The sequence below is a fragment of the Gossypium hirsutum genome, chromosome D08 (assembly GCF_007990345.1).
Source record: "Gossypium hirsutum isolate 1008001.06 chromosome D08, Gossypium_hirsutum_v2.1, whole genome shotgun sequence".
Lineage (NCBI taxonomy): Eukaryota > Viridiplantae > Streptophyta > Magnoliopsida > Malvales > Malvaceae > Gossypium > Gossypium hirsutum.
Window position 1 is genome coordinate 56,938,029 of NC_053444.1, and position 20,171 is coordinate 56,958,199.

At 34.1% G+C, this 20,171-nt stretch overlaps 1 protein-coding gene across 2 annotated transcripts; it reads left to right on the plus strand.

Annotated features, from left to right (window-relative positions):
• The first annotated feature begins 5,552 nt into the window (after window positions 1-5,552).
• Window positions 5,553-19,539, plus strand: LOC107886393 (uncharacterized). 2 transcript variants are annotated; one of them, XM_041098544.1, is made up of 23 exons: window positions 5,553-5,911; window positions 6,741-7,792; window positions 8,620-8,735; window positions 8,843-9,051; window positions 9,259-9,378; window positions 10,176-10,304; window positions 10,418-10,543; window positions 11,143-11,198; window positions 11,323-11,422; window positions 12,044-12,161; window positions 12,327-12,536; window positions 12,904-13,228; window positions 13,718-13,811; window positions 14,494-14,602; window positions 14,747-15,006; window positions 15,119-15,243; window positions 15,847-16,081; window positions 16,521-16,709; window positions 16,800-17,086; window positions 17,499-17,706; window positions 17,793-18,032; window positions 18,458-18,543; window positions 19,068-19,539. In XM_041098544.1, the coding sequence occupies exons 2-23, from the start codon at window positions 6,918-6,920 to the stop codon at window positions 19,225-19,227; spliced, it is 4,377 nt and encodes a 1,458-aa protein (XP_040954478.1). In that variant the 5' UTR covers window positions 5,553-5,911; window positions 6,741-6,917; the 3' UTR covers window positions 19,228-19,539. The 2 variants fall into 2 exon arrangements, with proteins under 2 accessions (XP_040954478.1, XP_040954479.1); XM_041098545.1 differs by having other exon boundaries at window positions 5,667-5,911; window positions 6,778-7,792.
• The last annotated feature ends 632 nt before the right edge of the window (window positions 19,540-20,171 follow it).

Here is a 20,171-nt window from a genome sequence, read left to right on the forward strand (position 1 = left end):
GTTTTGGGATGTTTGATGATGAATAATGGAAGATATGTCTTAGATTAACATGTTTTGTATTGGTATTTTTGATGAATTTGAGTATTTAGGGCTAAATTGTGAAAATAAATTTTTGAGGGACTAAAATGTGAAATAAATGCAATGTGTGGACTTGTATGAGAACCATGAATATTCGGCCCTTGTGTGTTATGGGCAAATTTTGTGTATTTTGTGTTTTGTGCAAAAAGGACTAAATTGCAAAAAGTGCAAAATGTTAGGGGCAAAATGGTAATTTTCCCATTTATGTATTGTTGGACTCAAATGAATGTTTTGATGAATAAAAAGGTTAAATTTGACTATGTTTAGATCAAGGAACGAAGAAAACGAATTTGGATCGGGGGAAGTCGAAGATAATCGAAAGTCGATCGTGTTTGCTGATATCCGAGGTAAGTCTATTAGCTATTTAATGTCATAAAATCAGTATATAAATAAGTATATGAGCTGTTTTTGGATGAATTATAATTAAAAATATGATAGTTGAAATAATTAAAAGTATGAGTGAATTATATATATATTATGCAAATCTACATCTATATGTTCTCGTATTGAACTTAGGTATGCCATTTATACAAGTTTATAAGGGGTTCGACTATGCAACTATGCATGTATATGTTCTTGTGATAAATTTAAGTATGAAACTTATATATGAAAAAGGGAGATTCGATTAGGTATGTATGTTCTTGTAAAGGTTCTTGAACGGGGTTGAAGAGATGAAATTATTAGCTTGGATTATCTTAATGTGTTCGAAAGTACGATATTAATAGTATGCTTCAATGTGTTAAGTTATATATATATATATATATATTCGGATGTATAATTTAGATATTGAGTTGAATTTGATGACTGAACTTTTTATACCGATGTGGGTTAAGGATATAGTTTATAAATTATTGAGCTGAATTTTTATGTGAATTCTATATACCATTATGATATACAACTCCTATGAATTGAGATTCTTTTGTTAAAGCTCAGTATCATTCGGTTTATCGTTAGTGACATAATTCAGACTTTACGTCTAGCAGGCTTAATGCCGGTGAAATTATTCAGACTATAAGTCTAACAGGCTTAATGCCGGTGACACATTTCAGACTATAAGTCTAGCAGGCTTAATGCCGGTGACACATTTCAGACTATAAGTCTAGCAGGCTTAATGCCGGTGACACATTTCGGACTATAAGTCTAGCAGGCTAAGAGCCGGTGTATTGAATCAGGTTTTAAAACCTAGCAGGCTAAATGCCGGTGAATCCGTTTAAAGCATGTGATAATATACAATTGATACCTCTATGATTTTGATTATATGAAATCGATGTATACATAAATGTTCAATCACATGATTTTAGTCATATTAACTTGATGAGCATATATATATACATATATTTGGTCTAAGCAATTGATAGATATGTATATATATATATATGTTGCATTCGGCATAGGTGGATATATTTATGTGTATGCATTCGGCATAGGTGAAAATAAATGTATGTATCTATGCATTCGGCATAGATGGGTATAGGTGCATATGTGCATTCGGCATTTATGGATGATAAGCATAAAAATTTGGCTTTTGATATATGTAGTTGAATAGTTGTATTTAAATGGATTCGATGAAGTGCGAACAATAAGTACTCTAGAAATCAGTATATGCTGTTAAGGATTATGCTAGTAACTTGATTATATGCATATAATGTATATACATTTGTCCGTTTATGTGTATTAGATAAATATACATCCTTTTTGACTTAAACAAAATGACTCAATAAAGTAGTGTTTGATTAGTAATCATATTTGATGATTGTAATTTCAATAAATTTACTTAAAGAATTATATGATTCTTTTATATGTATTATAGATATGCTGTAGACTTACTAAGCTATAAAAGCTTACTTTGTTTGCTTTCGTTCATTCGTTTTTATAGATTTTTTTTTTGGAGACGCGTTACGAGCTCGGGGATCATCAGCACCGCCCATCACACTATCGACTTCTTTTGGTATTTTGTTAAATATTTGAACTCGATCTTATGGCATGTATAGGCTTGATAATGTTTTGGATAATTTTGAATCCTATTGTGTAAATAGCAATGCGAAAAGAGTTTAACTTCCATGCTTGAATTTGATTATATATGTTCATGAATTGGACTTGCATTTGGAATTAGATATTAAAGTTATGTTTATGTGAGCTTGGTTTCGTAATGCCTCGTAACCCTGATTCGGCGACGGAGACGGGTTAGGGGTGTTACACTTTACCTCTAAGATAACATATAAAACTAGGACGCAGAATGACATCGGAGGACCCTCGGATTAGCAAAGTTGCTTTCATTATTTACTTTAAAGTTTATTTAAGATTTCCTTCATATAGTTTTTTCGGGTTATAATTATTATTCCACATTTTTATTTTAGGTTAAAAGAAGGTTTAGCTTAGTTATTTTTAAAGCATGATATTTATTTAATACTTTGATATATTGCATGCTATTTCAATTTAGAAAACTATCAATTTTAATAAATGATTTTCACTGTTTTATTTTTAATATATAAAGATTTAGATAAACTCTCTTCACAAATTTAAAGAGAGGCTTATAGAATCACTTCGGTGATTGAATATAACGCCTTCAACTTAGCCGAAACTCCTAGGTCGGGTCGGGGGTGTTACGCTAAAAGCTCATATAACTTTTTAAGGATATTCTTGATTGTCTTGTACATTTGGACATTGGTATAAAATATTATGTAACAATAATCAACAAAAAAATGGTTAATAAGGGGTGCCTCCTTGTTGATTTTAATACTCTTAACAAGATTATTTGACTCTGCCTTGGAGAACAACAAAGAGATGATATTTTGACATAGAACAAAAAGATAAGGTGACAACGAATCTCTTTGTTTTAGAACTCTACAATGATCGAATTGCTTAGAGTGAGAGAGACAGAGCACACCATTCACCAAGATTTGATAAGAGATGGTGGATATACATTGGATGATAAGATTGACCTATTTTCATTGAATCCCATAAGTTTCAAACTAACTCCAACGAAAACTCAATAGATTCTATCAAATACTTTGCTCATGTCAATTTTGAGGACAGCTAGGGAACCTTACCTTTAGCTTTCCTTTTAATAATATGAAGAATGTTAAATACAATTCAAGTCGAACATTTGGAAATTAGATATGAAATTGAATCTCTCGAAAGTAGACTTTAATAGAGTCGACAATGGTGATATCATCTTTGCAAATGATACATTCAATGTGTTCTATACAAATCCTTTTGATGATAGAGGATCCTTCACCTAAGAATTGTGCAAATCAATGTTGTTTAAACTGGACTGGACCAGAAACCAATTCAGATTCGGTTTTGAAAGTGAATTTGAACTGGTTAGATCGGGAAGTGGTACGAACTAGCTAAAAAATCAGTTGAATCAACGGTTGAACCAACTAAAAATCGGTTGACCTATGATTTAGAATTTTTAAAAAAATTTAATAATTTTTTAATTGAACCAGTTGAATAGATCGGACCGATAAATCAATTAACTTGATCGATTCGACTATGGGTGAGCATTCGGTCGAGTCGAGTCGAATCGAGTCAAAAAGTTCCGAGTTAGTCGAGTTGATGAATCCTATTTTAGCAACCGAACTCAATTTGAAATTTTTTTGAATCGAATCAAATCGAGTAAAAAAATTTCGAGTCGAGTTAACGGTTCCTATTATTTATACTCAATATTGTGTTTACAAGGATCGATTATTTAACTAGTAGACAAAGTACAAGATTATTTAACTACATAAACAATATAATGGTTTTGCTTTTTAACTAATGGATAAACATTTATCAAAATGACGTAATTTTGCCTTTTAACTTAATGATTTTGACTTTTAACTTTAGAAAAGGTAAACATTTATCAAAACGACGTAGTTTTACATTTTTTTAATTTGGATTTTTGGATTAACTCGAATTGTGTAATTTATATTCGAGTTAAACCGAAAACTTTGACTTTTTATTCGAGTTGATTCGAATAACTTGATTAACTCGAACTATTTAATTCAAAATTTAAATATTTCATCGAATTTTTCTCACCTCTAAATTCGAGCATCAATCCAATTTAAGAATACTGAAATCCCAATATTTTGTTTCAAAATCTCCGTTTTAGTTGTAGGACGATGTTATGGTCACCCAAAATGTTTTGGCTAACTTATAAATTTCTGTAACCAATGCATTTGTTTTTAGAAATTGATAATATTTGAGCTTTTATTCTAATGTTTAGATACTATAGAATCACAAGAGGAATTAACTTTTGTTTTAGTCATCATATGTAATTTTCTTGAATGTATTTATGGTGTTTACACACTTCAATTCTTAAAGAAAAAAAGAAAAGAAAAATGGTGCATTTCATTAATTATAATGATTAAATCAAACGTGTTAAATACATGTGATTATAAAAATTACACTCAAACCAATCTTAAAGATTTTGTTGGAATATAAGATGTTTGCATTTATTTTTTTTACTAAACTCTTTTCTTTTATTTTTAAGTGAATTGTTTTATAAGTTTTTATTGTCATTTTTGTAACTTTGGTTAATTAATTATTAAAACATGAATATTTCAAATGCTTAAAAATAAAAACAGTCAAACAATGAAATTAACTTGATTTAGCATGATTTTAATAGAGAGAAATTTAAGATAAATGAAATCAAATCGCATAAATTATATTTTTATTGGACATATAATGAAATCTTATTTCGTTCACGTATAAAAAATGTAAACCACCTATATCAGATTTTCATTTTAGAGATTTTAGTTTTACTATAAATAAAATATGGTGTCCATATTTTTAATTAATTATAAATTAATATTCATATTTTATGATTTAATATAATTTTAATAGGGTAAACTATAAACATAGTCACTTTTGTTTGCTTTATATTATATTTTAATCACTTATGTTTGAAATGTTACGTTTTAGTCACTTACGTTATCGTTTTATTACGATTCCATTACCTCCCTAACAGCAGTCCTACGTGGGAGTCCAAATAGGTTTTAAATGCTAACTTGGATGTCCAGTTGCTGGAATGAAAATAAGTTTTTAATTAAATAAATTTAATTTGGATTGTCACGAAAGGCTGCCGTTAGGGAAGTAACGAAGTTTAACAGTCGTAATAAAACGATAACATAAGTAGCATTTCAAACATAAGTGACTAAAATGTAATCTGAAATAAACAAAAGTAATTATTTTTAATAAAACAACTCACTATTATACACCTATCACAATAGGACCATTTTTACTATTGAAACATAAGATGTATACCCATAATCAGTAGGACAACGTTGGGTTGAAATCCATATTTTATTGTATCTTCGGGTCATGAAAAAGAGTTATGTCTGGTGTTGCAATTTGAGTTGAATAAAAAAATATTTTGTAGAAAGAAAGAATGATATAAATTATAGGAAGGGCAGTGCCGACATTAAACACAAAATGGAGGAGAGTTATGATGATATGAAAAGCACACGCGTAAATGTCGAGCGATATCAGAAGCCAGCTAAGCTAAAGACGTAGCTTGGTCTGTACGAGATTTTCCTTTTCTTTCTCTTCCTCTCCATCTTCACTATTTTACTTTACCTGCCCAAACATATAATAATAACATAATTTACTTTTGATCTTTATCGAAAAGTTGAATAATTGGAGCGTTAAAATAAATAAATAAAAGAGAGGGAGAAAGAGCAAAGCAGAGAAAGCAAACAGACAAAGCTGAGACCATTACTGACTAGGGAAAAACACAGAAAAAGTCTTGTTTGAGAGAGAGAGCGGAAGTGCGACTATGAGCGAAGCTTCGTTCAAGATTTGTGTAGGAATCTCTTTCGTTTTTCATTCTCACTTTCTCTCTTGCAAAACGGTACTCTCTTGCTCTCTGTTTCTTTTCTTTTTTCTTTTTAGGAATTCGAAATTCAATTATGTAACGGAACTTGTTTCCTATAATTTCAGTTAGATTCTTTGACTTCTCGTTTTGTTATATGTGAAGTTGGTAACCGAAACGCTAGATCGCGTAGGATTTTGACTTTGAAAAATGAACAAGAAATTAATGGATTAATATATTTTCTGGAAATATTTTATTTCATGATATTAAAAATGAGCTTGTGATCTGTATTACATGATATGATTGCATTGTTAATTAATTTTTGCGCGCATTTGTGGATTTTTTTGGTGCTCGATTTTAATAGAGTGTCATTGATCGTCCAAGTAAAAGTTGTGTTGACATTAGTTTGACATAAAGCAAGTAACTTTAATTGGAAATACTAAAGTGCTGATAAGCTTTTTTTGTTTATTATTGGAACTTAGAAGCTGTTTCAAGATAATTACCATTCAGATATCTGTTACTGCTTAGCCTACTGATAGGTTGGTTGAACTGAGAAGAATGAAGCATTACATTTTATTTAAAACATATCAAGTGAAGAACAGTAGACAGATACTCATAAACTGCATTACATATCCGATACAATCCCCTTTTATTCTTATTGATAAGGTTTAATTGCTCATACGAAGCGTCTACTTAGCTAGATTTCAGAGGGATGTTTTTCCGCTTTGTGTTCTAAGTCATTGTAGACCTTTTCGTTCCAATTAAGTAGTCCAGTCTAGTTACGTATATTATGCTGTATGTTGTCTATGTAATATTTCATTATAATTTCTTTTGTGAATTAAGTATAAATCTATTGTCTTTATGGCAGGATAACATTTATACATTGTTGGTTATGCGAGTTTCAGTGTTGAGAAAAGAGTATTTCTGAACATTTGGATGGAAGATCCCCTGAAGACGGTTTCAAGTAAATGAGCTTCTATAGATAAGCATAGGATGATAAATTTCAGCGGTAGAGTGGAAAGCTAAGATATATGTGCAGCATTACATGCATGCAACTTTATCTAATGGTTTGTTGCGGTGGATGGTAATGCATCCATTGCTAATGCATAGGTATCTCTGCTGGTGTGTTCTGTTTGGGCATCTTTGCACGTCTGTCCTTTGTCTTAGTTTGAATCGATCAGAGAATCTTTTCCTGAAACCTAGATTAATTTTGACTGATGAATCTGTAATTGCCACGTCCATCCACGTTAAGAAATCAGCTTCACTACCGCTGAATGATTCTCTATCTTGTGAGGACTTGGAAGGTGTAGGATCCTTTAATACTACATGCTTGCTAAACTCAAACTTGTATTTAAGTTCTGATCTTTACATTTGTGGTACCGGAAACTTGGAAATACTTCCCCATGTTTCAATCAAGTGCCCCACAGAAGGCTGTATGGTTACCTTTAATATGTCTGGAAATGTAAATGTGGGTGAATATGTTGCCATTGTTGCTGGATCAGTAGTAATTTGTGCTGCCAATTTGACTGTTGGGTACAATTCTACTATTAACACAACATCCTTGGCTGGTCCTCCTCCTCCTCAAACTAGTGGTACACCTGTTGGCACTGAAGGAGCTGGTGGAGGGCATGGTGGCCGAGGTGCTTCATGTCTCAAAAATAATAAGACAAGCTTTTGGGGGGGTGATGTTTATGCTTGGTCCACATTGTCTGAGCCATGGAGTTACGGGAGTAAAGGTGGCAGTAAGAATGACAGTGCTTCTGATGGACATTGGTATGGAGGGAAGGGTGGAGGACGAGTTAAGTTCATAGTAAAGGACATGATATATCTGAATGGATCTGTAACTGCAGAAGGTGGGAATGGAGGAATAAAAGGGGGAGGGGGTTCTGGTGGAAGCATCTACATAAGAGCTGTTAAGCTGTGAGTACACTGTACCTGAACACACCATTTTCATATTTCTAGTTTTCTCTATGGTCAGGTGTCTGTTAGCTTTTCAGTTAATGTTTTCTGATTCAGCACTTGTAGAAAAATCTATTAACAGTACCCAACATTTCTTGCATTATCACTGCACATAATAATGCTTATCCTCTCTACTAATATAGAGACATCGTATAGAGAGGTTTTATATGCAATATAATAAATTTTCTGTAATTTCAAGTGTATGGTTGCAATAATAATTCACTAATGATTTATGCATTCCTCATGTTTGGTAATTCAATGTCTTTGTGGCTATATGTTATTGAGTATGAATTGATATATTGAAAAGGGTTGCTTTCAGCAGCAATTGTAACAGTTTATACTGGAATTATCTTTTTGATAATAAACTCGATGGATATGCCACAGTAGACTAAGTCATGAATGCATATTGTAGGATTTTCATTAATAATAGTTGGGGTTCAAGCCCAAAGATTCTTCTTGAGTTTATGATTGCCAATTTCCCTTTTTGCCAATTTTAATTTGTTCTATCCAAAGCCAACCACATAGTGTAATTTATTCTGTTTTTGGCCTTTTATTCTTCACTTGAAGAAAGTGAGATCCATTCATTATTGGTGATTTTTCATTTACCTAGATTTTTCAAGTTATTGTCATTTTTGGTGCTCAAAAAGCTGCTTATGACTGACAAAACAATGGCACCATAGCCAGTTGACTACTCCTGGGCATCAATGTTTTACCTTCCTATAAGTTAAAAATCATTAAGTAGAAATTAACTCTTTAACTAAATGTCAGAATGCTGTTTTGGTACTTAGGAAGGGATATGGTACTATAAGTGCAGCTGGTGGGATGGGTTGGGGTGGTGGTGGTGGTGGAAGAATATCTCTGGATTGTTACAGCATACAAGAAGATGTCAAGGTTTCTGTGCATGGTTTGTACCGATCACGCCCATAAAATCTAGAAATTTAGTACATAATTGTAAAATGAGACATTACTGTGGGTAGATTGGGCTACATTACATGCTTCAATTTTTGGCAGGTGGTTATAGTTTGGGTTGTCCTGGAAACTCTGGAGCAGCTGGTACATATTTCAATGCTGATTTACTGAGTCTAAGAGTCGGCAATGATAATGTCACCACAGAAACTGAAACTCCTTTGCTTGATTTCTCTACTAGTCCACTATGGTCAAATGTTTTTGTGGAGAATAACGCAAAAGTGTTGGTTCCTCTTCTTTGGACCAGAGTTCAGGTTGCTTAATCTCTATCTTCTTCCAAATAAGCTACACCCTTTTCCGTTTTATCATTTTTTTTCTGCTCTCTTATATTGCTTAGCCTGTCATCACAATTGCTTTGATTTAAATACTTCGCCCTTCTGAGTATTTATTCTTCTAGAATAGTGGTGAGTGGTCACATTCCAATGGCGTTCTTATTCCTTAATATGCTTTTAACTGTGAAGGTCAGAGGCCAAATTAGTCTATATCGTGGGGGGGAAATTGTCTTTGGGTTGTCTGCATACCCAATGTCAGAATTTGAGCTTGTCGCAGAAGAACTTTTAATGAGTGATTCCATCATAAAGGTATGTTACATTTGTTTTTTGTTTTTTCATGTTTTCTGAGGGAAACGTTATAATGTTTTATGATAGTTATTATTATTTATTTAAGTAGAGCTGAACTGCAAAATTTAATGGCTGCATCTGGTGCTAGGTAGTTGGGGAATTATTTTTTAAGTGAGGTTTTGTCCTATAGGATTATGAGCACTTATCACTTGAGTTAATATGTGTTTTGACCTAGTTGTGGTACTTACCATGGGAAAGAGGATAAATAATAGATTTTACTGTGTAAATGGTTCTTTGAAGCCTGTACTTCACAATATTGTGTTTTGGGACCATCACTCGTTCAGATCTTGTAATACCTTAGACATTTACGGATTTTACTTTGTTAAGGTTTGTAAAAGATCTGAAATGCTGGTTAGATTAACTGGCTCAGTGTCTGTGTGCAATTTTCATTTCAGTAATGAGAGGTGTATGAAATGGCTCCATTAATTTATTGATGGAAACCTCTATTTATAGAGGTAAAGATAGCTGGTTACATTTAAAATAGAAATTCAAGCGATTGATTTGAAAATAAGATAAAATAGTAATTCAAAACAATTCAAAACTAAGATAAGAATAATAACAAATTTATTTGAATATTTCAAATCCTAAGACTACGTCAATAAGGACTACTGTTGTCTAGACCTATTAGTGAAGTTTGAAAGATTTATGGTACTTTTATTTTGGAATTTCTTCTGAAGTGTCAGTCTAGTTTATCCTCTATGGAGGTATGGGCCATTTTTTTCATTGTTAGTCTAACTAATTTCCTTTCAAAAATAAAGGTATTTGGTGCATTTAGGGTTTCTGTCAAAATGCTACTCATGTGGAACTCGAAGATTCAAATAGATGGTGGTGGAAACACTGTTGTCACAGCATCTATCCTTGAAGTAAGGAATCTGGTTGTTCTAAGGGTATGATGCTTGGATTTCATCATGAATTTCTTAGTCTTTTTCCTTATTCTATTGCTCAATCTTCAGCTATGATTAAAATTTTTGGTAATCATGTTGATTCCTTTTCTTTGCAGGAGAACTCTGTCATTAGTTCTAATGCGAACTTGGGTGTATATGGTCAAGGTCTGCTGCAGTTAACTGGTCATGGTGATGCAATTAAAGGCCAGCGGCTTTCCTTGTCTCTGTTTTATAACATAACAGTAAGACATTACTGACATGAATTACTATTTTTCTGTTGCTTAAACTTATTAAAGGTGTGAGATAATTAAGAGGGCTCCAATTTGTGGTTATATTTTACTGTTAGAGGTATTTATTTTGACAACGCAGAAATTTGTGTGCAAGTGCTCCTCAATTATGCTTATCTGTGTGTGTCTCTCTCTATACATGTATATCTGTGTAAGTTCTGCACATATGGCTTGAGTAATACTATGGTATTGTAAGTTTATGCTATGCATGGGTGATAAAATGGTATGTCAAACAGCTAAGCTTCCCTATAATAATTGAGATTCTTTGAAGGAAGCCTGTCTTGATACATGTTCTCTTATACATCCCAGTCTTTCAATTCTCATACCTTAAAAGCATATAATAAGATGAAATTCTACTGGAATCACCTATAAAACATTTCCTCCTTGCTTGATAACTTTAACTTGTATAATGGAACTGTAATGGTTTTTGAGAATCTATATCTTGAACGATTATTGCAGGCGATATTACTGTTCTAATTTTCTGGCTTCTTTTTGTTTCTCTAGAGCCAAATATCATTTGATACCCTGTGTTTACAAGTCCTTGCACGTTACAGGTTGGGCCAGGTTCTTTACTTCAGGCTCCACTAGATGATGATACTAGCAGAATTGTGTGAGTATGAATTTCAATTCCTTTTTAAAGACTTCTCGGGATAATATTAAGCACATTCAAATTAAATGTCAAACGTGTCTTTCATGTTTAAATTCTCACTTTTTATTTATTAAATTTTTTGTAGGGTTACAAATTCCCTTTGTGAGAGCCAAACATGTCCAATAGATTTAATAACTCCTCCTGATGATTGCCATGTTAATTATACACTGTCCTTTTCCCTGCAGGTAGAAATCATATTTGAATTCGACTTATTTGGGGATACGAAATTAACTTATTTGTGTCTTTTTACTTATTTATGAGGATTTGCTAGTATATTTCATATAGGTTACTTTCATGAATCAAATTGATGTCATTCTATAAGAGGACTAAAAGTCTTGCTTAACAAAATAACTGTTGAAATCTAGCTTCCATCTGTTCAAGCATTTTTAAGTGCAAAGGAAATGATTTATTGAAGTATTAGGGTAAGCGCCAAACTTCTGGGTTCAAGATTAGAAATTTACTTTGGCATGCATATCACAGTCATGGCTTCCCTAGCATTTGGGTAAAGCATGGAAGGTCCGGTGTAATCCATCTCTTCTTCTAGTTAGAAGGTTTGAACTGATTTTATAATAATGAGAATGTAAAGTTAATAAGAGATGCCATCTTGTACAATCCTTCTAGTTTATCAAAAAAGGAAATTTTTCTTTCTTAAGTAGAATTGTTCTCATACCTTGGAATTGGAGAAGGACAAAACATGAAGCATATTGCTTTAAATGAGTTCTTCCTGGTTTGCTTCATAGAATTAGGATGCTGTTTTGAGTGTGGCATAGTTCAATTTCTAACCAGTTATTTTGACCTACGCATAGGTTTGTCGGGTTGAGGACCTACTTGTTAATGGGATCATTAAGGGAAGTATCGTTCACATTCATAGGGCAAGGACGGTCACCATTGATGCTAATGGCCTGATTACTGCATCTGAATTAGGTAAGGAGTATAACCAGCAGTGTTGATATTCATCGTTGTTGTCTTCTGCATTTCCCTGTTTCCATCTTTCTTCTCTACAATGGTTTTCAAATCATCTGTTAGTCTCTGTGAAGTGGGATTATTGCTTTTGTTAGCACTTCTAATTTTGTGGAGACCCTTTATTAGGTTGCAGCAAAGGTATAGGAAAAGGAAACTATCTTAATGGAGCTGGTAGTGGTGCTGGGCATGGTGGACGAGGGGGTGCTGGATATTTCAATGGAAGAGTTAGCAGTGGTGGTTATCAGTATGGTAATGCTGATCTTCCTTGTGAGTTGGGAAGCGGAACAGAAGGTCCTAGTCAGTCATTCGGACATGTAGTTGGAGGAGGAATGATTGGTGAGTTTTCAGTTCAGGAATTGCCAAAAGATTCTATATGATTAGAATGTTATTTTAAGTATGTGATAATGGACAAAGAAGGATGAATTTCTTGAATGTCAACAAGCCTGGTTATACATGGAGAGATAATCCTATCTTATAGGAGAATTATTTAAAAACACTAACAGGCAATAAAAGATAATGACGGAAAATTCAAAAATAAATTATCACATTAATAAATTCAAATAAATGATGATGGGAGCCAAGTCTTCAAGAATTATAGCGATAACAAATCTGTCCAAATTTTCTGACTGTTTCGACAATTATTTATGTTCTCTGACATTGTGAAATTATTATTTTTACCAACTTATGGTTGCCTCTTCGCTAGTAATTGGCTCAAACCAATGGCCTCTCCTAAGGCTTAGCATTTATGGTTCTTTGAGGGCTGATGGTCAAAGCTTCGGGGAAGCAACAATAAACGGTAATGGATCATTGGTTGGTGGACTTGGTGGAGGTTCTGGTGGGACAGTTCTTCTATTCCTTCAAGAGCTTATGCTTGCGGAAAATTCATCTTTGTCAACTGTTGGGGGAAATGGTGGCCCTCGTGGTGGTGGCGGTGGTGGTGGTGGAAGAGTGCATTTTCACTGGTCTAATATAGGCATTGGGGATGAATATGTTCCAGTTGCTACTATCAGCGGTTTCATCAATAGTAGGTAGGGCTCTTTAATGCAACAAATGTTATAAATTCCATAATTAACTAATTTTTTTTATCACAACTCTTTTTTGGACCATTTATGTCAAACATTTTAAGATACTCCAGAATTTGATTATTTGCATTATGCCATTCATTGTTTAATATAAGATTAATGAGTTAACAAGCTGCTAATACAGCAAACATTAGATGGAGTAGTTTTCCATAAGGCTATTTGCACTTGCTATCTATTCTTTACTATCAAATTGTTAGGAGTAAACTAACAGATAATATGAAAGATACTAAATGGAGTTCTTTTCCAGTAAGGTTTGGACGAATTATCACTTAATATCTCCACTGAATAATCTGTAGTTTTATATTGTCTGTCAATATAAGAAGCAATTAAAATTTTGAAATATAAGCCTTTCCACACATACACACACCCAAAAAGAAAAAATGAATAAAAAACTGTTGAATTTCAGCTTACTTCTTCAAACATGCTGAGTGACAGTGGAGGTGCTGGGCATAAAGGTGGACTCTTTGGAGATGAGGGCACAGTAACTGGTAAAAAATGTCCAAAAGGCCTTTATGGTACATTCTGCAGGGTAAGTTTCACTGAACTTCTAAAATTGTTATAAATTACCTTTAAAACTTGTGTTTCAAGATGTTTTATGTTGTACCAATGGCTTTCTGCTATTATACATCACAATGCTGCTGGGGTTATGTTACAGGGATACTTAGAGAATATTGTTGCAATTTGCACTATTTACCAAAAGTCCATTAAAGTCTTACTGCTACTTGTACCACCTTCCATCCCAGCTTAAAATTTCCTCTGAAAACATCTTGTGATAGTATTTGTTTGTAAGCTGTTATTTTTATTTGTTTATGAGGACAAGCGCCGCCTAATCTGACTTACCAGACTTTGCTCCAGACCAAAAGTTCCAACACTATAATCTGAATTTTCTGATTCTACTCGGTCTACATCTAGATTATAATGGGAAAATATTCACCATTAATCAAATAGGGACATGGCTTGCTTCACTAGTTGGCTATTTTATGCATGTACAGATTTCTTAATTTGTTTATTCACATGTTGGCACGAACTATTCGATTCTTCTTACTTGTCAAGTTTACTACATCTACATAGATACAAAAGTATTGTCTTTCCCTTTAGGTTTAGAATTTGTTTTTTTAATCAGTTCTATTCATCATCTTAGCTATTGACAATAAACTGTGAGATTTCACTAATTTGCTTCTCTTTAAAATTACAATGGAGTTCATTCACAGGAATGCCCCATTGGCACTTACAAAGATATTGATGGCTCTGATGAAGACCTTTGCACTCCTTGCCCTCTGGAGCTTCTTCCAAATCGTGCAAATTTCATATATGTACGAGGTACTTGTTAACACTGATTTACATTTTATTCTTATGTGCTTCTCTTTTTCTTCCATGGCTTTTTCCTTTTTCCTCAAATCTTTTCCTTATATGTGGTTTTCCATATGCTTCCCTTTCTCAGTTTAGGGTGTGTATTTTTTGCAGGAGGAGTCCGTCAGACATCTTGCCCTTATAAGTGCATATCTGAGAAGTATAGAATGCCCAATTGCTATACCCCTCTTGAGGAGTTGATGTATACATTTGGAGGTCCTTGGCCTTTTGCACTTCTTCTGTCTGGCATTTTGGTGCTTCTAGCTGTATTATTAAGCACATTAAGAATCAAATTGGTCGAATCAAGCTCATATGTTGCTAATATTGAACATCAGAGCAGTCATCATTTCCCGTACCTTCTTTCCCTATCAGAGGTATATTTTTGAAAGCTATATTTCATTTTACGGCTTAAATGAGTGCAGCAGTGACTGGGTCCAGTTTCATATTTTATAACATTTCTGTGTGGACTATATATATTCTTACTAGGTAAGGGGAACCAGAGCTGAAGAAACTCAGAGTCATGTTTACAGAATGTATTTCATGGGGCCCAATACTTTTAGAGAACCATGGCATCTTCCTTACTCTCCTCCTGATTCAATCATTGAAATCGTGTAAGAAAATAATTTGAGTAACAAAGGATGAAATGATGGCTTCTTTTTTTTTTCCATTGCAGCATAAGTGATTCTCTAGGTAAATTCATGGAAGTAGGAATGGTCGTGGGTTGCAGCTGAACTCAAAACCTCTCCCTTCCCCCTCGCCTCCTGTCTCTTAAAAGGAAATAAACAAAAAGATCATTGATATGCTCAAATGTTCTGTTCCTAGCACAGTAAACAATCATTGCATATACCCTGCTGGCCACTTGCAAATAGATTTCTATTTAGTTATCCAATTATACTTAAGTGTGGGTTGAGGGAGAAGGGTAGAGGGAAGTAGAATGCTAAGTACCCTTTACAAGAAAAATCCATGAGAATAGCTGTCATTTTGTTAGCATCCCCCTTTTTTTTACTGGCTGTTGATGCAATGTATACTTGATATTGAAGCCTACCAATTATGGAGATGCTCTGAGTATCTTGTACAGTAGATAAATGTCTTTTCTTAGAACTGTTTATTTATTTATATTTATTCAAGCTCCCTTTTTTTCATGTTAGAATCCAGCTTTCCTTTTTTTTTTTTTATCTAAAATAGTCATAATCAATAAACTCATGGACCTGTAGGTATGAAGATGCTTTTAATAGATTCATTGATGAGATCAACTCGGTTGCTGCATATGATTGGTGGGAAGGCTCAGTGCACAGTATACTGTCAGTGGTTGCATATCCTTGTGCCTGGTCCTGGAAACAGTGGCGGCGGAGGAAAAAAGTTCATCGGCTTCAGGAATATGTCAAATCAGAGTACGACCATTCATGTCTCCGCTCTTGTAGATCACGTGCTCTATACAAGGGGATGAAGGTATACTTCTTGCATTTCATTCTTCTGGAGTCATCTTATTCCTCGGGTGCCATGCTTTATCTGCTAAAAACCCTTTGGTTTATGTTTGTTTGAGAATATATTTCTTAAAATTATTCAATACCATGTTCCATCATCTTATTCCTTGGGTGCCAAGCTTTATCTGCTAAAAACCATTTGCTTAATGTCTGTTTGTGAAAACATTTATTAAATTATTCAATACCATGCGTCATTACTGCCTCAATGGTGTTTATGACTTCAAAGAAGATACTAGGTTCTATGTCATCGGGATGAACCATCATGAGATGTTTAGCAAGTGACATCATCCATTATGCAAATTCAGCAGTAGAGGCTTAAATACATAGTTACATAATTTTTATTAAGGATTGTGTACATTTTCTCTTCTTTATCATGTCTCTAAATGGTTACCTAATTTATGCAGGTAGGAGCAACACCTGATTTGATGGTCGCATACATTGATTTTTTCCTTGGGGGAGATGAGAAGCGTGTGGACATGGTATCAATCATACAAAAGAGATTCCCAATGTGCATAATATTTGGTGGGGATGGAAGCTATATGTCACCATACAATCTTCATAGTGATACATTGTTGACTAATCTTCTGGGCCAGGTGTCTTTTCTGTCTTATAATTTTTCTGTAGCTTTATCGTAACTCGATTTAGTAACATTCATCTGACTTAAAGAAATATGCTATCTCCAGCACATACCACCAACTGTTTGGAATCGATTGATAGCTGGTTTGAATGCTCAGTTGAGGACTGTGAGACATGGATCCATTCGTTCTGCATTGGTGCCTGCTCTGGATTGGATAGCTAGTCATGGAAATCCCCAGCTTGAATTCCATGGGGTTAAAATTGAGCTAGGTTGGTTTCAAGCAACAGCTTCTGGTTACTATCAGCTGGGCATCGTGGTAGTGGTTGGTGACTTGACTTTTCACAATTTGCACCAGCCTGATTTGTCAGATAGAAGCAATGATGGATACCCAAGGTAACCTCAAGTAATTGTCTCTTATGTTGTTCTATCTTCCAAAATAAAACAAGGGAAAATGATCACTGATCCAAACTGAACAGTTAAAGTAGAAAGCCGTTGGAACGCATATGAGTTGAATCTACTCTTGAAAGCAGCTGAAGCATGTAGATGATATTAAATATTAACAACAAATTCTGATACTAACATCTATTGGTAGCATTTGGCTGAATGGTTCTGATTTATTTGCCTGACTTTTCATTTTCAATAATCTGTTTTTAAATGGAACTTACTTGTGGTATGTAGGAAGAAACTTATTTCCCCTTTTTAGCACTGTAGTGAATGAGCACAAGTAGGTTGTATTTGAATGTTTGCTTTTCAAGCTCTGCGAATTATTATTTGCTCATTGGCTGTTTGTGTATTAATGATTCAGGAACGATGCTGCATCTGCGGGCAAAAATCCTAAACTGCTCCAGCAAAGTTGGCCATACCCAAGTCATGCATTATCTCGTAAAAAGATCACAGGGGGAATTAACGGAGGTCTCATAAATGATGCTACCTTGAGATCTTTAGAATTTAAAAGAGACTTTCTCTTCCCATTATCTCTCTTATTGCACAATACTAGACCCGTTGGTCGTCAGGTGGCGATCTAACTTGTATAGCCTCACTCCTATTGCAGATATTTCAAATTACTCAATCACCTAATGCTTGAACTTTTATGTTTCAGGACTCCCTTCAGCTCCTGATTACTACGATGCTTTTAGCAGATCTCTCCGTTACCCTCCTTACCTTGCTTCAGTTCTATTGGATATCTCTTGGGATATTCCTTGCTGTCCTGCTTATTCTTCCTCTATCACTGCTTTCTCCATTCCCTGCTGGATTGAATGCCTTGTTCAGTAAAGAGCCTCGTAGAGCTTCGCTTGCCCGTATATATTCCCTTTGGAATGCTACATCTCTGTCAAATATTGTAAGTACCTCGAAATTGTAGGGTACTTTTTACCAAAGATAGTTATTCCAATTTAGACATCGGCATGAATTAGCTATAATGCTTTTGGGTTGCCTAGTACTTACTTTTTTGTTTTTGGGTGAAATATGGTTTAATGACACGGTAAACTAATGCATAGCGTTCTGCTGACCAGCCTAATTCTTCATGCTTATAGTGCCATCACATAAATTCTTATAAACATGATATTGTATATGATGCACTTCACAATTTAGAGAGACATATTTCAGACAAGGTAGATATTTCTAGAAATGTTTTGCAATAGCAATATAGAGAAGTGTAGAATTTTGCAATTTGAAGAATTCATAAAGTATTGAATGTGACATGTGAGAATGAGACGCCAATAATTGATTTTGAGCTATAAACATCACACATAAATTTTCTTGCAGGCTGTCGCTTTCATTTGTGGCATTATTCATTATGGATTTTCCTCCTTCCTGCCACCTGACAAGGGAAATACTTGGAATACTAGAAGGTGAGGATTTAATTGCTTATTAGTCTGATGGCTCTTGAGAGCTTATATAAATTTGAGGGTCGTTAAAAGATGCATTTGTTTTAATAGTTGGCGTTTATAATGTTACAAGTTATAGCTCCCCTCTATTATTTCTCTATCCATTATTTTTTATCAGTTACACAAGTCATGGGTTGTGGTCCTACGCATATGAATAGAAAGTAAAGGACTGGACCTAAAGCCATACTTCTATTTCACTCGGTGCTAGTATATCATCGGTAATTAAGAGAACTCTTCATCGTTCGTAGAATTTGTTGATAGAAATATTTCTTGCATAAAAAGTGAGGTGTAGTGGAGCCGGGACATGAAGACTTGTTAGGTTTGGGGTTGATAAACTCTTAAGATAATCATGCTATAATTGGTTCACATCTGAGAATTCCAGTTTTGCTATCCTAATCAATCTAGTTTCATATATAAGGGTTTTTTTTTTTTAACTTTATATGTTTTGTACCAAACAAGATGTGTTAAATAGCATTTGGAATTTGCAGCGAAGACAACAAATGGTGGCTTTTGCCAACCATCCTTCTGATATTCAAGTCAATACAAGCTCGATTTGTTGATTGGCACATTGCAAACCTAGAAGTCCAAGATTTCTCCCTCTTCTGTCCGGATCCAGATGCTTTTTGGGCTCATGAGCCTACTGCTTGAATTTAAAGTGAAGACTGACTGCACTCCATCATCTTCTTCCATGGTTCTAGCTGTGATGCTTAGCTTTCCACCATCATCTTCTTCCATGGTTCTGGCTGTGATGCTTAGCTTTCCAGTGTAAATTTTGTTCAAAGTTTGTAAAAAGCAACATCTGAGTATAGGCTTTTTCTCTCTTTTGCATTGTTGCATCTGTGTGGGTATAGTTTCAAAAAAGGGGGAAAAAAAAAGGGATCTTTGAGAGCTATGTGAATTAGTGAATAGATAATGTCTTAGTTAATTATTTATTAGAAATTCCTAGTTCATTATTTTTCAGTACTTGTGATCTATATCATTCTAAAACAGCAGCACTGTCACTGGAGCAAGAAAATGGTTCAATACTTGCAATCTATCATCCTAAAGTAGTCGGATGCGACACAGCTAGAGAATATATTTATTGTTTAAACTTATCCAGAGCTAAACCTAAGGGTGAGTTTGGATGGGCGGTGCGTTTACCTGCGGTTAGTGTAAAAACAGCGGTGGCGGTGAGATTAGATACTGTAGCGATACTGTAGCGTGAGACAAAAAATAAGCTAAACGCACCACACCGCACTCAATCGCTCATCCAAACCCACCCTAAATAACACATGAGAGTGGCGCAGCGGAAGCGTGGTGGGCCCACAACATTCTAGGATCGAAACCTGTCTCTTGTATACTTTTGAAATTTTGTTCTGTGAGCAATGGGTTTCAGATTTTATATAATTATATTGTTTATAGCTTCACAAAATTTTACTATATTATTTATTGGTATAATGATATATTTGATCTTTCAACTTTGTAAAAAAATATCATTATAGTCTTTTATTTAATTTTTCGTCTATTTTAATCCTTAAACTAGTACTTTTGGTCGAAACACCCCCGAAATAGATAGAAAAGTTACATCAACAATTAATTAATTTTTTTTAATA

What these genes read in the sequence shown, in the direction of transcription:
- LOC107886393 (XM_041098544.1), top strand. Translation starts at nt 6,918, where the DNA reads ATGCATGCAACTTTATCTAATGGTTTGTTGCGGTGGATGGTAATGCAT. An exon ending in ACCTTCTTTCCCTATCAGAG is followed by an intron (nt 15,007 to 15,118) that starts GTATATTTTTGA and finishes TATTCTTACTAG; the next exon opens with GTAAGGGGAACCAGAGCTGA. An exon ending in AGCAATGATGGATACCCAAG is followed by an intron (nt 17,087 to 17,498) that starts GTAACCTCAAGT and finishes TTAATGATTCAG; the next exon opens with GAACGATGCTGCATCTGCGG.